Here is a 16,369-nt window from a genome sequence, read left to right on the forward strand (position 1 = left end):
TGCCCTCCCAGCATATGTGCACGCACGCACACACACACACACACACACAGCTTCACTTGGTTCCTAGCCCTGTACAGAATGTCCCTCTCCCATACCTGTCAGCTACTCTATTGGCTTCAGTCCCATCCCGGGTATAGTGGCTCCACTCTGAATCCCGAAGACATTTGTGCTTGTTCTTACTCATCGGCAGTTAGCCTGGATCCAGCTCGATTTCTCATGCTCCGGTGAAGGCGGGGGCTGTGTTTTTCTCCTGAGCAGTGTTAGCCTGGAGGGAGAACCCGTCAGTTGGCCTCATCACAGTTCCTAAGTTTCTCTGCTTCACACCCAAGCCTAACACGGCACAGAGTACACGTGTAGGATCCAGAGCTTCTGCAGCCCACACATCATACTTCTGTGCTCCCAGTTCACTGATGTGTGCGGGCTGGGCACAGGAAGCCAGGACAAGGTGTGGCTTCATGCTAAGCCACGAAAGTGTGGCTGCTGCATATGTGGAATTTCCCAGTTGAGAACAACATTCCAGACTGTCAGACTGAAACTGTTTTCTGCTTCCTCCTTACAGTTTACTATTAAACCACTGGATAAGAAAATTGATGTATTTAAGTTTAACTCCTCAAAGCTTCGTGTTAATAAGCTGGTAAGTTGGGTTCCTGGTTTTCGTTACTGGTTTTACTGTAGCTCTTCTAGGTTTATTAATTTTTCTTATTGGAAAAGGCAGATTTTTACAAAGAGGAAGAGAGACATGGAGAGAAAGCTCTTCTATCTGCTGGTTCATTTCCCAGATGGCCACCAACAGCCAGAGCTGAGCCACTTTGAATCTAGAAGCTTCTTCTAGGTCTCACACAGGGGTGCAGGATCCCAAAGCTTTGGGCAGTCCTCTACTGCTTTCCCAGGCCATAAGCAGAAAGCTGGATGGGAAGTGGAGCAGCCGGGGTACAAACCAGTACCCCTATGGGATTCGAGAACTTGCAGTCAGAGGTTTAATCTGTTGAGCTATAGTGCCGGGCCCCTGAATGTTACTTCTTTTTTTGTTGTTGTTGTTTTCTTTTTATTTTTATTTTGAATGTTCAGGGCTTTCTCTTTGCATTGAATTCTGATCCTTGAAGCAGCTTTGTGTATGGTGTGAGGGAGGGATCTAACTTACTTCTTGCCACATAAATAACTTATTGTCCCAGCCCAACTTTACTGAAAGGGATTTCCTATCCTCACTGACCTCATCATGGCTGTGTCCTGATGGGGGAGAGCAAAAGCAACCGGAAGCCTCAATCAGGTGCACCTGTTCCCCTTGTGAGTTTGACCTCCTGCACATATCTGAGACTCCTTCACTTTGCCTCTCATCCCCAGAGCCAGGAGTACCAGGGTCCGTCAGAGGGACTTTGGTATTGTCCCACACTTTTTTGCTTCAGGTTTATTTCCAGGAGCCTAAGATGCTGCAGCATGAGTGGGCTGGTGGTCGGCAAAGTAAAATTGTGTGGGCTTCACATTTCTCCTGCTTTCGTGGCCACAGATCCTACAGCTCTGTATTGGAAACCATGACCTATTTATGAGGCGAAGGAAGGCAGATCCTCTGGAAGTCCAGCAGATGAAGGCCCAGGCCAGGGAGGAGAAGGCTAGAAAGCAGGTGAGCAGACCTTGTTTGCCTGATGATGTCACCCCTTGGCCAGTGTTGGTCTGGGGGACCATGGATCCATAGGACGGGTTGGCCGTGCACATCCTGACTCTTACTTTATCCTTGATCTAAAATCTCTATCGACTGATGCCCAGCTGGTGGGATATCAACTTTGGAAATGAGGGATGAAGTCTGGTAACACCTTGTAAAATTGTGTGATTGTGTCTTTTTAGTCTTTCCAGCACTCACATGAAGTCAGGTGTGATTAACACAGATTTAGGAAGGGTAACTGTGTGTGCACGCACCTCTTCACCCAGCCGGCTTGCTTTCACTTCCCCCGTCTGTCTCCTTTGCCTGGCCTTCTCCTTTTCTAATTAGATGGTGATAGAATGCATGGCAGCATTTCAGTGTTTGCTACCAGAATGCTAATTAGACTCTGGCCGCACTTCCCTGCTGCAGGTCAGCCCGGGCGGCACATCACGCGCTGTGGGGGTGGGGGGGGTTGCCCAGAGCGCCTTTCCGCAGGCTGGACCATCTCCATCATTGTTTTGTACTCACAGACCTTCTCCACTCGCTGAAATCCACACAACTAATTTGGGCCTGGCTGCTGAGAACATCAGTTGTGTTTGGGGGTGAGCTCTGAGACAGTAGCTAGCAGCTGCCACCGCTGGCTACCCTCAGGCCTTGCAGGCTCAGAGGTGTGGTGTGATAATTAGTCAGGTGCACAGTTCTCTGGTTTGAGTGCACCTTGGGAGGCTCCTGGCCCTGCAGGTTAGAGTGAATTGCCCAGTTTGATCCAATGTCCTCTTAGCTCTCCTCCCGTTAGCCTTCTACCCCCGTGGAGCAGCCATGCACTCTTGGAATGCTTGGGGAACCAGGGGGTGAGGGGACTGTTTCTTGTTGGACAAAGAGATGCCACCAGAACAGTGTGGGGTCCTGATGGCACATGCAAGCAGAGTTCTCTCCCACTTCTTCCTTAGCAGGACACAGCTTAGAAATGGGAGGATCTGAAGGCAGCAAGGTGCCATGTAGGCTGCTGGTTCTGACCAAGAGGAGAAGGAAACACGCAGACCTGCACTACCTGGGGAACACAGAAGCACATCCCTGGCAACCGGCAGCCACATGGCAAGCCTCTGCAGCTCGGTAGAGAAAGCACTGCCCTCGTAGCCCGAAACCTAGCATGTGACATTATGACCAACCTTCTCGGCCTCAGTCTGCTCATCTGTCAAGTGGAGCTAACAATACTCCTTGATCTCAGATAGGAAGACACAGGGAATCAACAAGTTTTTGGAAAATGATCAATAAATAAATAAATAGGAGGTCCTTTAATTATTGGTTTGGAGGTCTCAGAGAGAGCTAGAAGAGATTTCCTGTTTTTTTGTTTTGTTTGTTTTTTTTTTTGTTTGTTTGTTTGTTTTTTTGAGTGAAAGTGAGACAGCTCTCACATTTGCTTGCTCACTCTCCAGTTGCCCTCAATGGTCGGACGTAGACCAGGAGCCTGGAACTCAATCCAAGCCTCCCACATGGGTGTCAGGAACACAACTGTTGGAGCCACCATTGCTACTTCCCTACGGCTGCTTCAGCAGAAAGCTAGAGTCAGGAGCTACAGCTGGGAACTGAACCCTTTGACATCCCAGTGTGGGAGATGGGGCATCTTGCCTACTAAGCTCAATGCCCATTCCAGCCTGGGCTTTTTTTTTTTTTTTTTCTTTTTCAGGTGGAGAATGGGAAATGTAATCGACCTTATGGAAATCATAGTACAATGGGAATTTAGAGAACAAATTGGCCCAGCTTTTCATTGACCTGCGGGAGGAAATTTGGAGAACTTACAGTACAATGTTTTATTGCTTGTCATTGCATTATTCTTTAAAGTTCCAAGGCAATTTTTTTTTTTTCTTTTGGCTTAGTATTTAGAAAAAGCAGCACTCTTAGAAATCTTATGCTGCTAGAGCTTAAGATAAGACTGAGGCAAGAAGTAAGTAATTAAATGTGCTTTAATTATTTAAGGTAGAACATGGCACAGTGGTCACTGCTAGCTTCTGCTTTCTGAATTCAGTTAGCACCCTGGGATCACAGGGAACAGAGCTGTCCTATGCTTATTCCCCCTATTAAGCTCAGCATGTGGCCCAATTAGCACAGTGATCCAGAAGGCAGGGGATGTGGTGGCAGCTTTGTACTGTGCCTTAAGGACAGAAGAGGGGGGACTGTGTTCCTCGCCCAGCACGAGAGTTGCCTCCGCGTAAGGCTGCACTGCAGCTGGCCCCTATGAAATCCAATGTGTGAGCACCAATGCATCGCATACAGACACTTCCTGCTTCCGGGACCCAGCAAGAGCAGAACTCCTCCCGTGTGTGAAATCAGTGACGCGGGAAGGGTCCGTGTGAACCAGAAGCAGGGAAGCGGCTCGTCTGACCAGATGACTGTCCCAGGGAGCAGGAACTCGTGTGACGCCCCCGTCAGCCACGGGCCAGAGCTTTGTAGTGTTGTCTGATGGAAAATAGAAACGGGTTGGGGTCAAGGTGTTGGCAAGGTAGCTGTCTCTTTACATTTTGTATGAGGATGCCACTTTCTAGCCAGGTTGGAACTAGGCTTGGGCTCTTTCTGTTGATCCAGTCTCTGGAACTGTTTCGTTTCTCGTGGTCACTGCTCTTAACTCTACAACTGGCTTAGAGCATGGTGAGCAGCAAGAACAACTCTGGCCGTCTACAGGAAAGGTCAAGGAAAAGGCCCCCAAAGAGGACACTCTGGAGATGGGGTGTTCTTGGATTCCTAGGGGGCTCTCCCAGTCTAGAGCCCCCTTCCCCACTATGACTTGTTGACTGCTCCTGTTGCCCCCACCCCCACCACAGGTGGAGCGGCAGCGCCTTGCTCGGGAGAAGCAGATGAGGGAGGAGGCCGAACGTACGAGGGATGAACTGGAGAGAAGGCTGATACAAATGAAAGAAGAAGCAACGATGGCCAACGAAGCCCTGGTGAGTTCTGAGGGTCTGAAGGGGGCCCCTTGTTATCCTGTGGTTAGGCCCCTAGTGACTGGGAGAGAACAGCGGCTGTGACAAACCTAATTTCAGCTTTCAAAGAAATCGGTGCCTTCTCTTTCCACCTGTGTTGGCAGAAGCCAGCGAGGTTAGGTTCCTGTGCGATCCATGTGGTTGTCTTGAAAGTGGAATTTAGCCTTCAAGCTAAATTGCGCCTTTAGCCTTTGCATCGTTGATGTCTGGGACTGTTTACCTTGTGTCATGGGGGCCTGACCTCAGCTAGATGCCAGTAACGCTTCCTTCCTCACCTTCCATTTGTGGACCATCAAACATGTCTTGTGGCTTCAGCCTGGCCATTGTGACCATCTTGAGAGTGAACCAGCAAATGGAAAATATCTGTCTCTCTCCCTCTGTCTCTGTAATTCTATCTTTCAGGCAAGCCTTTAAAAAAGAATGTCCACAGGAGGGCAGGCATCTGGCCTTGCTCTTGAGATGCCCACATCCCAGCTCCGGCTCCTAGCTCCAGCTTTCTGCTATTGCGGACCTTGATGGCAATGGTGATGGGGCCAAGTACTTGGGTTCCAGCCACTGATGTGGAAGACCTGCATTGAATTTCTGACTTTATCTCAGTCTAGAACTTTTTCTCTTTCTGTTTCTTTCACGCTACCAAGAAAACAAAAGCAAAAAATAAAACTCAATGTTGTTAGATATCCCCTGGTGGCTGGAGACCTCTGACCAGGTGTTTTTCTCCCTCATAATGCATAAGCAGGAATTCCAGAAAGGCTCCCCCCGCCCTTTTTTTTTTTTGGATTGCAGCCTTCTGAGAAGTTGAGAGTGTGACCTGTCATCCATTGCCCAGAGGCTGCTAGGCAATGCTCAGCAGTAGGGTCCCCTGAATCCAAAATCTGGGTGTTTTAAAAAAAAATTATTTATTTTATCTGAAATAGTTACATAGAAAGGGAGGCAGAGAGAGAAATTTTTCACTTCTCAAATGGTCATAAATGCCAGAGTTGGGTTGGTCTGAAGCCAGGAACCCAGGATCTCCCACGTGGATGCCAGATCCCAAAGGCTGCTCTTCCAGGCAACCAGCAGGGAACTGGATCAAAAGTGGAGCAGCCAGATCCTGAACTAGCACCCATATGGGATGCCAGCACCAAAGGCACAAGATTGACCCGCTAAGCCACAGCGCCAGCCCCAAGAGACCTGGTTGCTTGCTAATGCAGAGTCAGGCCAGGTGGGAGGCCAGGTGAGACCTCTGCCCAGGCTGACGATCATATTCCTTCCAGATGCGTTCCGAGGAGACTGCTGACTTGTTGGCCGAAAAAGCACAGATCACAGAGGAGGAGGCTAAACTCCTGGCGCAGAAGGCTGCCGAGGCGGAGCAGGAAATGCAGCGTATCAAGGCCACGGCCATTCGGACGGAGGAGGAGAAGCGTCTGATGGAGCAGAAGGTGCTAGAGGCCGAGGTGTTGGCACTGAAGATGGCAGAGGAGTCAGAGCGGAGGTGAATGCACTGGGGCCAGATGTCCTGGGTGCCGGGACCCAACAAGGGGCCCTTGGAATGGGCCATGTGATCCCACCCCTTATCCCAGGGCAGAGCTTGCCAACCACTGTGTTCAAGCTGCTTCTGTGTCTTCCGGGCTGGGAGGAGGTTCTGTCTTTGACAGATGAGCAGGGCCTGGAACTCAGTCCAACTGGAGGCTGGAGCCGCCCAGTGGGCCTCTCTGGTCACGCTGCTGCCTCCGTGATAAGTTGTGTGTGTTGTGTGTGGAGCCATTGAGCATGTCTACAAGCTGCCTTTATCTAAAGAGAGGTGAGGAGACTCTTGGCATTTAAAAGAAAAAAAAACAAAAAAAAAGGAAAAGAAAAAGGGGAGAATTCACTTCCCATTTTCTGTGGGAAGGAAACAGGAAAGCCACAATTCTCAACCTCTGGAGGGATGGTAGGCCCTGCTTCCTTGGCAGGTTCTTTGGTAGAGTATGGACGAGGGCCAGGGTACTCTTTGGGAGCCAGGTACGCCCTCCCCCCCACCAACTCATGACCAGGTTGGATGATGGAACTGTTGCCCATACTTCCAAAAAAGATTATTTTAGGCTCTGGATTGTTTGTGGCCTGCAGGCCTCAGATAAACACTGGCACATTCCCCACAGCTTCTGAATCTGTGGAATTAGGACGTTTGAATTTGGCTTTTAACTCCCAAGGTGCATTCACTGCCGTTTTTCTTCGCCACTACTTTGTGTGGCATTCTGGGCCCACGGTTCCTTATGGCCTATCTGGGCCCCTTTGCATGTGGCGCTGGATCCCCAGGCGAGGATTCATCTGTCACATCCGGCTTATGTCCTGTAGAGTGAGCCTGCATCCTCTCTGGTGCTCACCTGCTTAAGAAAATTGATGTTTGACCCACAGTATTTTTACCTGGGAGAAACACATCTTTCGTTTTCTGCTCCTTGTGATCCAATGTAAGACCTCTGATCCGGGGCAGGTGTGTAGCCTAGGAGTTAAGATGCCAGTTAAGACATCTGTGGCCTGCATTGGGGTGCCTGGATTCATTTCCAGGCTCTGGCTCCAAATTCTTCTTCCTGTCAGTGAGGACCGTGGAAAATAATGGCGATGACTCACGTAACTAGGTTCCTGCCACCTGCATTAGATACCTGGATTGAGTTCCCCACTCCTGGCTTTAGCCCAACCGAGGCCATTATGAAGGAATCACGCTCAAGTTTACAAAAAGGGGAAGAGGGTGCAGCTTGAGCCAGTTGTTGCAGCATGGAAGTTAAAGTCACTGCTTGTGAGGCTGGCATCCCACATGGGGAATGCTTCATGTCCAGACTGCTCCACTTTCATTCAGGTCTCTGTAAATGGCCTGGGAAAAGCAGCAAAATATGGTCCAAGTGCTTGGGCCCCCGCTACCCTTGTTGGAGAGACCCAGAGGAATCTCCTGGTTCCTAGCTCAGCCTTGGCTGTTGCAGCCATCTGGGAAGTGAACCATCTCTTGTCTTTTCTTCTCTGATTTCCAAATATGTAATTAATAAAAAAAATAGGGGGATTTATCCCCCAGGTTATTCCTTTAACCAGCCCATTCCTACCCCAAAGAAGCAGAGGAAGTCTGGCCCCTCTAGCCTTTCCTCCCTCTTCATCAACTACAAGCTTTCCCTTTTTTTTTTTTTTTTTTTGTCCTTTGGCTCTTGTTCACCCTTGCTCTTCTGCTCTTCCCAGTTGGTCAGGTTTCCCAGAATAATGCCCAGGAATGTTGTCCTTGCTTTAAAAGGTTCTGATTTCCTGTACATAGCCTCCTTTGCTGTGTTGTGTGTTAACCTCGGGATTAACCTATGTCCCTCACCCCTGAGGCTTGGTGTGGGAATAATGGAAGGAGTCTTTTCCTTGCACCTGTGCTTGTCTGTATCGCTCACAACTCCTCCTCTCCTCACAGGGCCAAAGAGGCAGATCAGCTGAAGCAGGACCTGCAGGAAGCCCGTGAAGCGGAACGAAGAGCCAAGCAGAAGCTTCTGGAAATCGCCACCAAGCCCACATACCCGGTGAGCTTGGATGAGGGGCCACCTACCCATGGCCATGTTAGACCCGTGACCTTATTTCTCACCTCTTTAGGGTGGCCACTCAAGCGAAAGCCTGGTTAAGCAAGGGTTACAAACAGCCTGCCGTGATGGCCTGGCTAGAAGGTACCTGGTCTACCATGTAGCCTTGGACTTGTCAGTTGCCACAGGGCATTTTTCCAGTTCTGAAATGCTTTTTTCTTTCTCTTTTCTTTCTTTCTTTCTTTTTTTAATTCTAGGCAATATAGTCTTAAATTATCCCAAGGAGAATTTTCTCTCTGGCCTCTTAGTGCAGAACTGAATATAATCTTCAGTATGCCTATGTTCGTCAGCTTTTCATTGCTTCAGTGAAACACCTGAGACCACCAACTGAGGAAGGAGGGAGGTTTATTCTGGTGTGTGTTTTTTTAAGGACACAGTCCAAGGTCAAATAGCCTCACTGGTTCAACATCTGGTGATGGTGTTCTTGCTGGCAGAATCGTGAGGCAGTGTGAAGCATGTCCTATCAAGAGGGATTACATGTATCTGGCCTTACTAAGTCTCCATGGTTCGATTGTGGGGAGCTATACCCCAACAACTTAATCCATTCCCTGAAGCCCCACTTGTAAACACTATAACTAGATTAAATGTCCACCTCTTACTGCCATTAACCTTAGACTCCAGGGACATTTCTTGAACACATGGTCCTCTGGGGGACACCCAAGCGAATCTCCAAGCCACAGCCCGGCCGCGCACCATCATTGTAGTTCTGGGAAGGGACTGACTATGACTCAGAATGAATTACTGCCCTGCAGGAACCAGCTGCCAACCTCATTTTGGGACAAGGAGGCAACTTCCACTAAATGGGGTCACAGCATGCCTAGAACCTTCTCCCGTCCTCTCCTCTGTGTATTCAGATCAGCAAATATTTTTGCACACATTCTGTGTCTACCTAATAACACACACTTGGAAATCTGTATTCTGACAGGTGCACGCAGGTGCCTAGAATAGATCATAAATAACACAGCCTGGGGAGTAAAATGGCACCTTAGCTAACTCTTAGATGGAGCAGGAACTAGCCAAGTAGGGAGAAAAGATGACAGGCTGTTCTAGGAGGCCCACAGATACACTCATGGGGTGTGTGTGCACAACATTCACACATGCGGCAGTAGAGGCATCAGGTGCCCAGGGATTGAAGATGGGAAAATGTGGGGAGTTGTCTTTCTCCATGTGTTCTGCTTATCTATTGCTGCATCAGAAACCATCCCAAGCCAACCATGTGGCTTGAGACATCCATTTATTATCACCTCTAAAGGCTGGCTGAGTTGATGAGACCGATGTCCTTGTCAGAGTCGCAGGTGGTTGTAAGCAGGTGGCAGCTAGAATGAAAATCATTGCAGGGCTCAGCTGAGTTATGCATAAGCTGAGATATCTGTGTGTTTATAACACACGCTGGGGCTAGGTCTGTGGTGCAATGAGTTAAGCCACCACCTGTGACCCCAGCATTCCCATGTGGGCCCATATTCAAGTCCCGGCTGCTCCACTTCCACTCCCACTCTCTGCTAATGCTCCTGGGAAAGAAAGGAAGATGACTGTAGTTCTTGAGCTCCTGCTTCCACATGGGGAACCTGCATAGATGTTCTGTCTCTGTCTCTCCTTCTCTCTGTATCCACTCTGCCTTTCAACTAAATAAAACAAATCTCGTTTTGTTTTTGTCATATTTTTTTTAAGATTTATGTGTTTATTTGGAAGAGTTACAGAGAGGGAGAGGAAGAGCCAGAGGAAGAAGTCTTCCACCAGTTGGTTTACTTCCCATATGGCCGCAGTGGCCAGGGCTGGGCCAGGCCAAAGGCAGGATCCTCATCCAGTTCCCCCATGTGGGTGTAGGACCCAAGCACTTGGGCCATTTAGCTCTGCTTTCTCAGGCACAACAGCAAGGGAGCTGGATGGAAAGTGGAACGACTGGGACATGACATGTGTCATCTATGTGGAGTACTGGTGCAAGTAGTGACTTGTCCTATTATGCCATAGGGCCAACTTTATAAAAACTTGAAAAGGAGAAAAAAAAGAAAAGCACACACTAGAATGAACTTTTTTTTAAATATTTATTTATATTGGAAAGGCAGATGTACAGAGAGGAGGAGAGACAGAGAGGAAGATCTTCCCTCTGATGATTCATTCCCCAAGTGGCTGCCGATCCGAAGCCAGGAGCCAGGAACTTCTTTCTGGGTCTCCCATACGGGTGTAGGGCCCCAAGGCTGTGAGCCGTCCTCAGCTTCTTTCCCAGGCCACAAGCAGGGAGCTGGTTGGGAAGTGGAGCTGCCGGGATTAGAACTGGCGCTCATATGGGATCCCGGCGCGTTCAAGGCAAGGACCCTAACCATTACGCTATCGTGCCAGGCCCACTAGAATGAACTTTATATACAGTTCTGGCTGCTCTTCCCTCTTGTGATGACCCAATTCAGCTTTCTCATCAAACTGTTGTTTGGATGGGTTCTGACTCATCTAGCTAGTCCCTTACAGATGAGGATTTGGTCTGTCTTGTTTGATCCTTTTAGCTAAACTGCACCCACATTTCCGAACACAGATCTTCTCACGTCTGGGTGGGTTTGTCAGTAGAGATGTAGGTCAGATCTTCTAGGTTTGTTTTTCTTGTTTTGTTTTGTTTTGTTTTGCTTTGCTTTGTTTTAAGGTTATTTTCATTGGAAAGGCAGATTTACAGAGAGAAGGAGAGACAGAGAGGAAGTATATTCTGTCAACTGATTCACTCCCTAAATGGCCACAATGGCTGGAGCTGAGCTTATCCAAAGGCAGGAAGGAGCCAGAAACTTCTTTCGGGTCTCCCACATGAGTGAAAGTCCCAAGGCTTTGGGCTATCCTTCAGTGCTTTCCCAACCCACAAGCAGGGAGCTGGATGGCAAACAAGGCCACCAGGGTTAGAATCGGTTCCCATATGTGATCCCGGCGTGCTCAAGGCAAGGACTTTAGCTGCTAGGCTACCATGCTGGGCCCAAAGCTCCTCTCTTAATGATGTTTCTTTTTTCTCTCTCTTTCTCTGTCTCATGATTTATGTGTTTATTTGAAAGGCAGAGCAAAGAGAGAGGGAAAGATGTTCTGTGCACTCACTCACTCCCCAAATGGCCTCAACAGTCAGGGCTGGGCTAGGCTGAAATTAGGAGCCAGGAACTCCATCTTGATCTCCTAGAGGAGACCACAATGAGAAAGGGATTTACATCCCTCCTTCTAGAAACTTGCAAACATTAGAAAGGGGAAGATATAGCCAGAACCAGCATGATGGCTCAATGGCCCAATCCTCGCATTGCAAGCGTCAAGATTCCGTATGGACACAGTTCCTAACCAGCTCTCCACTTCCCATCCAGCTCCCTGCTTGTGGCCTGAGAAAGCAGTAGAGAATGGGCCAAAGCCTTGGGATCCTACACCACATCGAAGACCCCGAAGAAGCTGCTAGCTCCTGGCTCAGCTCTGGCCATTGCGGCTATTTGGGGAGTGAACCAGTAGATGAAAGATATCTCTCTGTCTCTGTCTCTCTTTCTTTTCATGAATCTGATCTTCCTTTCCAATAAAAATTTTAAAAATCTTTAAAAAAGATACAGCCAGGCCTGGCACGGTGGCCTAGTGGCTGAAGTCCGTGCCTTGAATGCACTGGGATCCCATATGGGTGCCAGTTCTAATCCCGGCAGCTCTACTTCCCATCCAGCTCCCTGCTTGTGGCCTGGGAAAGCAGTCGAGGACGGCCCAAAGCCTTAGGACCCTGTACCCATGTGGGAGACCTGGAGAAGTTCCTGGCTCCTAGCTTCGGATTGGCGCTCCACCGGCCGTTGCACTCACTTGGAGAGTGAATCATTGGATGGAAGATCTTCCTCTGTGTCTCTCCTCCTCTCTGTATATCTGACTTTCCAATAAAAATAAGTAAATCTTTAAAAGAAAAAAAGGAAAAGGAAAAGTGACTTTTAAAGATTTATTTATTTGAAGGGCAGAGTTACATAGTGGGAGTGGAAGGAGAGAGAGAGAGAGAGAGAAAGAAATCTTACATGCACTGGCTCATTCCCCAAATGGCAATAATAGCTGGTATGGACCAATCCAAAACCTGGAGCCAGGAGTTTCATACAATTCTTCCAGAATGTATGCAGGGGCCAAAGCACTTGGACCAGTCTCTGCTAGTTTCTCCTAGGCACATTGGCAGGGAGCTAGATTGGTTTGGAACACCCAGAATTCAAACAGGTGCCCATGAACGCCAGTACCACGGGTGGTAGTTGGTGAAAGAGAGAATTGAAGCGGTAGAACAGACAAGAGCACAGAGATGAGAAAACAGGAGCAAGGCAGCAGAAAAAGCTTTCATGACGAGCAGAGCAGGAAGTGGAGAAGCTGGGAAGGTAGATCGAACTAAACAAATTGGATGACTCACCTGCTTCAAGCCCTGCTCTGGCTCTGCCTTCCAAACCTAAGCCCCTCGGTGCGCAAGTGGAGTCTTGCTGATCTGGGGCCAGTCTCCTACGCTCTGTGTTCCATGGGCACTGCGGACATCAGCACTCCTTCTGTATACACTCTGTCCTACCTATCTCCCTGCCTCTGGCAAGTCTTCTGGCACGTTCTCTGGTTCCACTGGAAGCAGGCTCGCTTCTAGCATCCCTCCTCAATCTCTAGCTCACTCCATGGCTGTGGTGTTTACCTATGTGAACTGTGATGATTTAGGAATGCATCTATTTCTTGAACAAAACTCAAAGGCAGGGCCCCTGTCTTGCATCTCCTGCTTCTAGCATAAGACCTGGGGATTTTCCAAATGACAAAGCGAGTAGGAGTTGGCACCTGTGGTTTGACTAAGCAAGAAGAAGGGTTGAAAATTATTTACCTGACTATGGGTTCTTTGTGACTACTGACCTGTAGTAGTTGGAAGAAGAGGGAACTGGAGGGTATGGTGCTGCTGGGAGGTGGGACTCAGTTGTGTCACTGCCTTGGTGGCTACTGAAGGATAGGTTGCTAACGCATCAGCACCCCTCTGTTCTTTTGTCACTCAAACCTCCTGATTTACGATTTCTTCTTAATAGCCCATGAACCCAATTCCAGCGCCGTTGCCTCCTGACATACCAAGTTTCAACCTCATCGGCGACAGCTTATCTTTTGACTTCAAGGATACTGACATGAAGCGACTCTCCATGGAGATAGAGAAAGAAAAGTACGTAGCCCTTACGCCCCTGCTTAGGGCAGCTGTGAATGAGAGCGAGTGCATCTGAGCCTGGAGACATGGAGGGTCACCCTAGCTGCCTGGCTGTCACTGGTGCCTGCACAGGTTTGCTCTGTCCTCACCACTAGAGCAAGAATTTCTTTATCAGAACTTAAGGACAGCAAGCCTGCATTCCATCTTTCAGAATAAAACCCATGTAGGGACTATGGATATCAGGGATACTCAGTTCAGCCAGACTGCTATTCCCCCACTGTCAACTGCTACGGTCTTCTAAATGTGTGGCTAGAGCCCAGTGGCTGAGATCTGCAGTGGTTTCCATCTTTGGAACACAGAGGAGAAAAGGAAATCCATGCTGGAGGCTGAGGGAAAGCAGATGGGGTCAGCTATGCCAACATGAGGGCAGATCGTGCTGTGCCCTAACCACAGCTACATCTACCCCACTGCCCTCCACCTCTGTCTTCTGGTGCATAGAAGTGGGTCAGAGATGAAAAAGATTCCCACCTCAGGAGGAGTCTAAGTGGAGGTCCCTGAAATCCCAGAGCCACAAGTGAGCGGGTTGACTGTGTCCCAGCCTACCAGGGAGCTATCATAGTTCCCATGCCTTGGGTGCCCATACATCAGGGACTTTTAGCTTTAGTTGCATTTAATCTCTACTAACATCACTTATTCCAATTTTATTTCATATGAACGAGGGCAGATTTAGGTTTTTTTTTTTTTAAGATTTATTTATTTGGGGCCCAGCGGCGTGGTCTAGCGGCTAAAGTCCTCGCCTTGAAAGCCCCGGGATCCCATATGGGCGCCGGTTCTAATCCCGGCAGCTCCACTTCCCATCCAGCTCCCTGCTTGTGGCCTGGGAAAGCAGTTGAGGACGGCCCAATGCATTGGAATCCTGCACCCGCGTGGGAGACCTGGAAGAGGTTCCAGGTTCCCGGCATCGGATCAGCGCAGCACCGACCGTTGCGGCTCACGTGGGGAGTGAACCATCGGATGGAAGATCTTCCTCTCTGTCTCTCCTCCTCTCTGTATATCCGGCTTTCCAATAATAATAAAAATAAAAAGATTTATTTATTTATATTGCAAAGTCGGATATACAGAGAGGAGGAGAGACAGAGAGGAAGATCTTCCGTCTGATGAGTCACTCCCCAAGTGGCCACAACGGCCAGTGCTGTTCCAATCCAGAGCCAGGAGCTAGGAACTTCCTCCTGGTCTCCAGTGCGGGTGCAGGGTTCCAAGGCTTTGGGTTGTCCTCGACTGCTTTCCCAGGCCACAAGCCGAGAGCTGGATGGGAAGTGGAGCTGCCGGGATTAGAACTGGTGCCCATATGGGATCCCAGCACATTTAAGGCAAGGACTTTAGCCGCTAAGCCACCGTTCTGGGCCCAGCTTTAGAGTTTTCCACAGCTGATGAGGATGGAGCAGGATCTGAAACCTTACCCATCTGAGCTTGACCCCCTGGGGAAAGCATCTCCATGGCATCCAGCATGGGCCAAGCCAGCTTCCTCTGGGTACCCTCATGCCCACAGTATAGCTGAAGAGCTGGGAAACCAGAGCCTATCACAGCAGGGTCCACTGTGTGGTCTCTACTCACTGTTACCCAGAGAGCCATGTGTATGTGTTCGAGATTAGTGCAACAAGGCTATGTCTGCTCTGCCACCGCTTTTTTGTAGTTTGTATTTTCTAATTGTCTTAGCCCCATCAGGCTGCTATAACAAAAATACCAGCATCCAGGTGCTTGTGAACAACAGAACATATTTCTTGATTCTGGCAAGGCCAAGATCAAGACACCAGCAAACTGGGAGTCTGGGGAGGACCCTGGTCTTGCTTCTTTGGTGGTACCTTCCTGCTGTGTGGGTGCACATTGGAAGGGGTCGGGGGTCTCCCTGGAGCCTGTTTTATAAAAGGCACTCCTTCCATTCCTGAGGGCTACACCCTCAGGCTCTGCTCACCTCCTGACACTGTCCCCTTGATGACTGGAGGAGGCACACCCACTCACACCAAGGGGTTCATTCATCACTCTCATCGACCAATCATGGTAATCCCCATGGAATGTTCCTTGTGATTCTGCCAACCCTAGCCTTGCAGTTGATTGCTTCATGAGTGGTTTCCCAATTAACACCTTCGAGGGTGCTGTTGCTCAGCGCATCTTCCTTTGGGGGAGTGAGGAAAGGTAGGAACCCTCATTTCTTTTTGGCCAAGTGCGTGTCTTTCATCTGTAGGAGAGTAAGTCTCACAAGTTGGGCCTGTGGATGAGGCTGTTGGAAGAGGTCACTTGAGTTATAGGTCCAAGAAGGGTCAAGACAGAGGGATTGCTTTGGATGTTAGCAAGCATGTGCTTCTTGTGTTACTTGTGTGTGTTACTTGTGTGTGTGTGTACGCATGTGCGTGTGTGCAGAACTAAAACCTACCCATGATAGCTGATATTTATAAAGCATTCAGAGTTTACAGAGGGTTACCCAACACTTTGTTATTTCTAAGTCTTGAGATCCACAGCCCTAGGACCAGCATCTCAGTTCACCCTTGAGGAAATAGACTTGTTACAGTTAAGCAACCAAGCCAGGCTTGCATGACCCGCGAAGGACGACATACAGACATGACCTCTCCCAGCACCCCCGCCTCCCCCATCCCCAGGCCTCAAATCCCCGGCTCTCTCCCCGAGCTATGTCTCTTTCCCAGCGGGCCCGAGCACTGACCCTTACGTCCTCTTGCTGCAGGGTAGAATACTTAGAGAAGAGCAAACATCTACAGGAACAGCTCAATGAACTCAAAACGGAGATCGAGGCCCTGAAGCTCAAAGAGAGGGAGACGGCTTTGGACATCCTGCACAACGAGAACTCCGACAGGGGCGGCGGCAGCAGCAAGCACAACACCATTAAGAAGGTACCCGGAGTCTCCCGACTCCTCCCGGTCAGGACAGTCATTAATGAAATGTGAGGTTGGCATCTGGTCTCCTCAGTAGCCGAGTCATTAGACTATTGTCATTTTTCATATGTCCTTAGTTGAGGGAATTTTTCGACTCCTGCCAGAAAGGGAATTTAATCTGCCAGTGACCATGAACCCAT

At 49.2% G+C, this 16,369-nt stretch overlaps 1 protein-coding gene across 6 annotated transcripts in view; it reads left to right on the forward strand.

Moving 5' to 3' along the window:
* Window positions 1-16,369, forward strand: part of NF2 (NF2, moesin-ezrin-radixin like (MERLIN) tumor suppressor) — a 188,331-nt gene that overhangs the window by 59,720 nt on the left and 112,242 nt on the right. For all 6 annotated transcript variants that reach the window (XR_009244386.1, XR_009244385.1, XM_058656721.1 and 3 more), the window contains exons 9-15: window positions 560-634; window positions 1,505-1,618; window positions 4,456-4,578; window positions 5,868-6,085; window positions 8,009-8,114; window positions 13,175-13,302; window positions 16,022-16,187. Coding sequence is in view for 4 of the 6 variants with exons in the window: in XM_058656721.1 (XP_058512704.1) it covers window positions 560-634; window positions 1,505-1,618; window positions 4,456-4,578; window positions 5,868-6,085; window positions 8,009-8,114; window positions 13,175-13,302; window positions 16,022-16,187 (930 nt within the window). In the remaining 2 variants the exon portion in view is untranslated. The remainder of the gene's footprint in view (window positions 1-559; window positions 635-1,504; window positions 1,619-4,455; window positions 4,579-5,867; window positions 6,086-8,008; window positions 8,115-13,174; window positions 13,303-16,021; window positions 16,188-16,369) is intronic.

This window comes from Ochotona princeps, chromosome 29, assembly GCF_030435755.1.
Source record: "Ochotona princeps isolate mOchPri1 chromosome 29, mOchPri1.hap1, whole genome shotgun sequence".
Taxonomy (NCBI): domain Eukaryota; kingdom Metazoa; phylum Chordata; class Mammalia; order Lagomorpha; family Ochotonidae; genus Ochotona; species Ochotona princeps.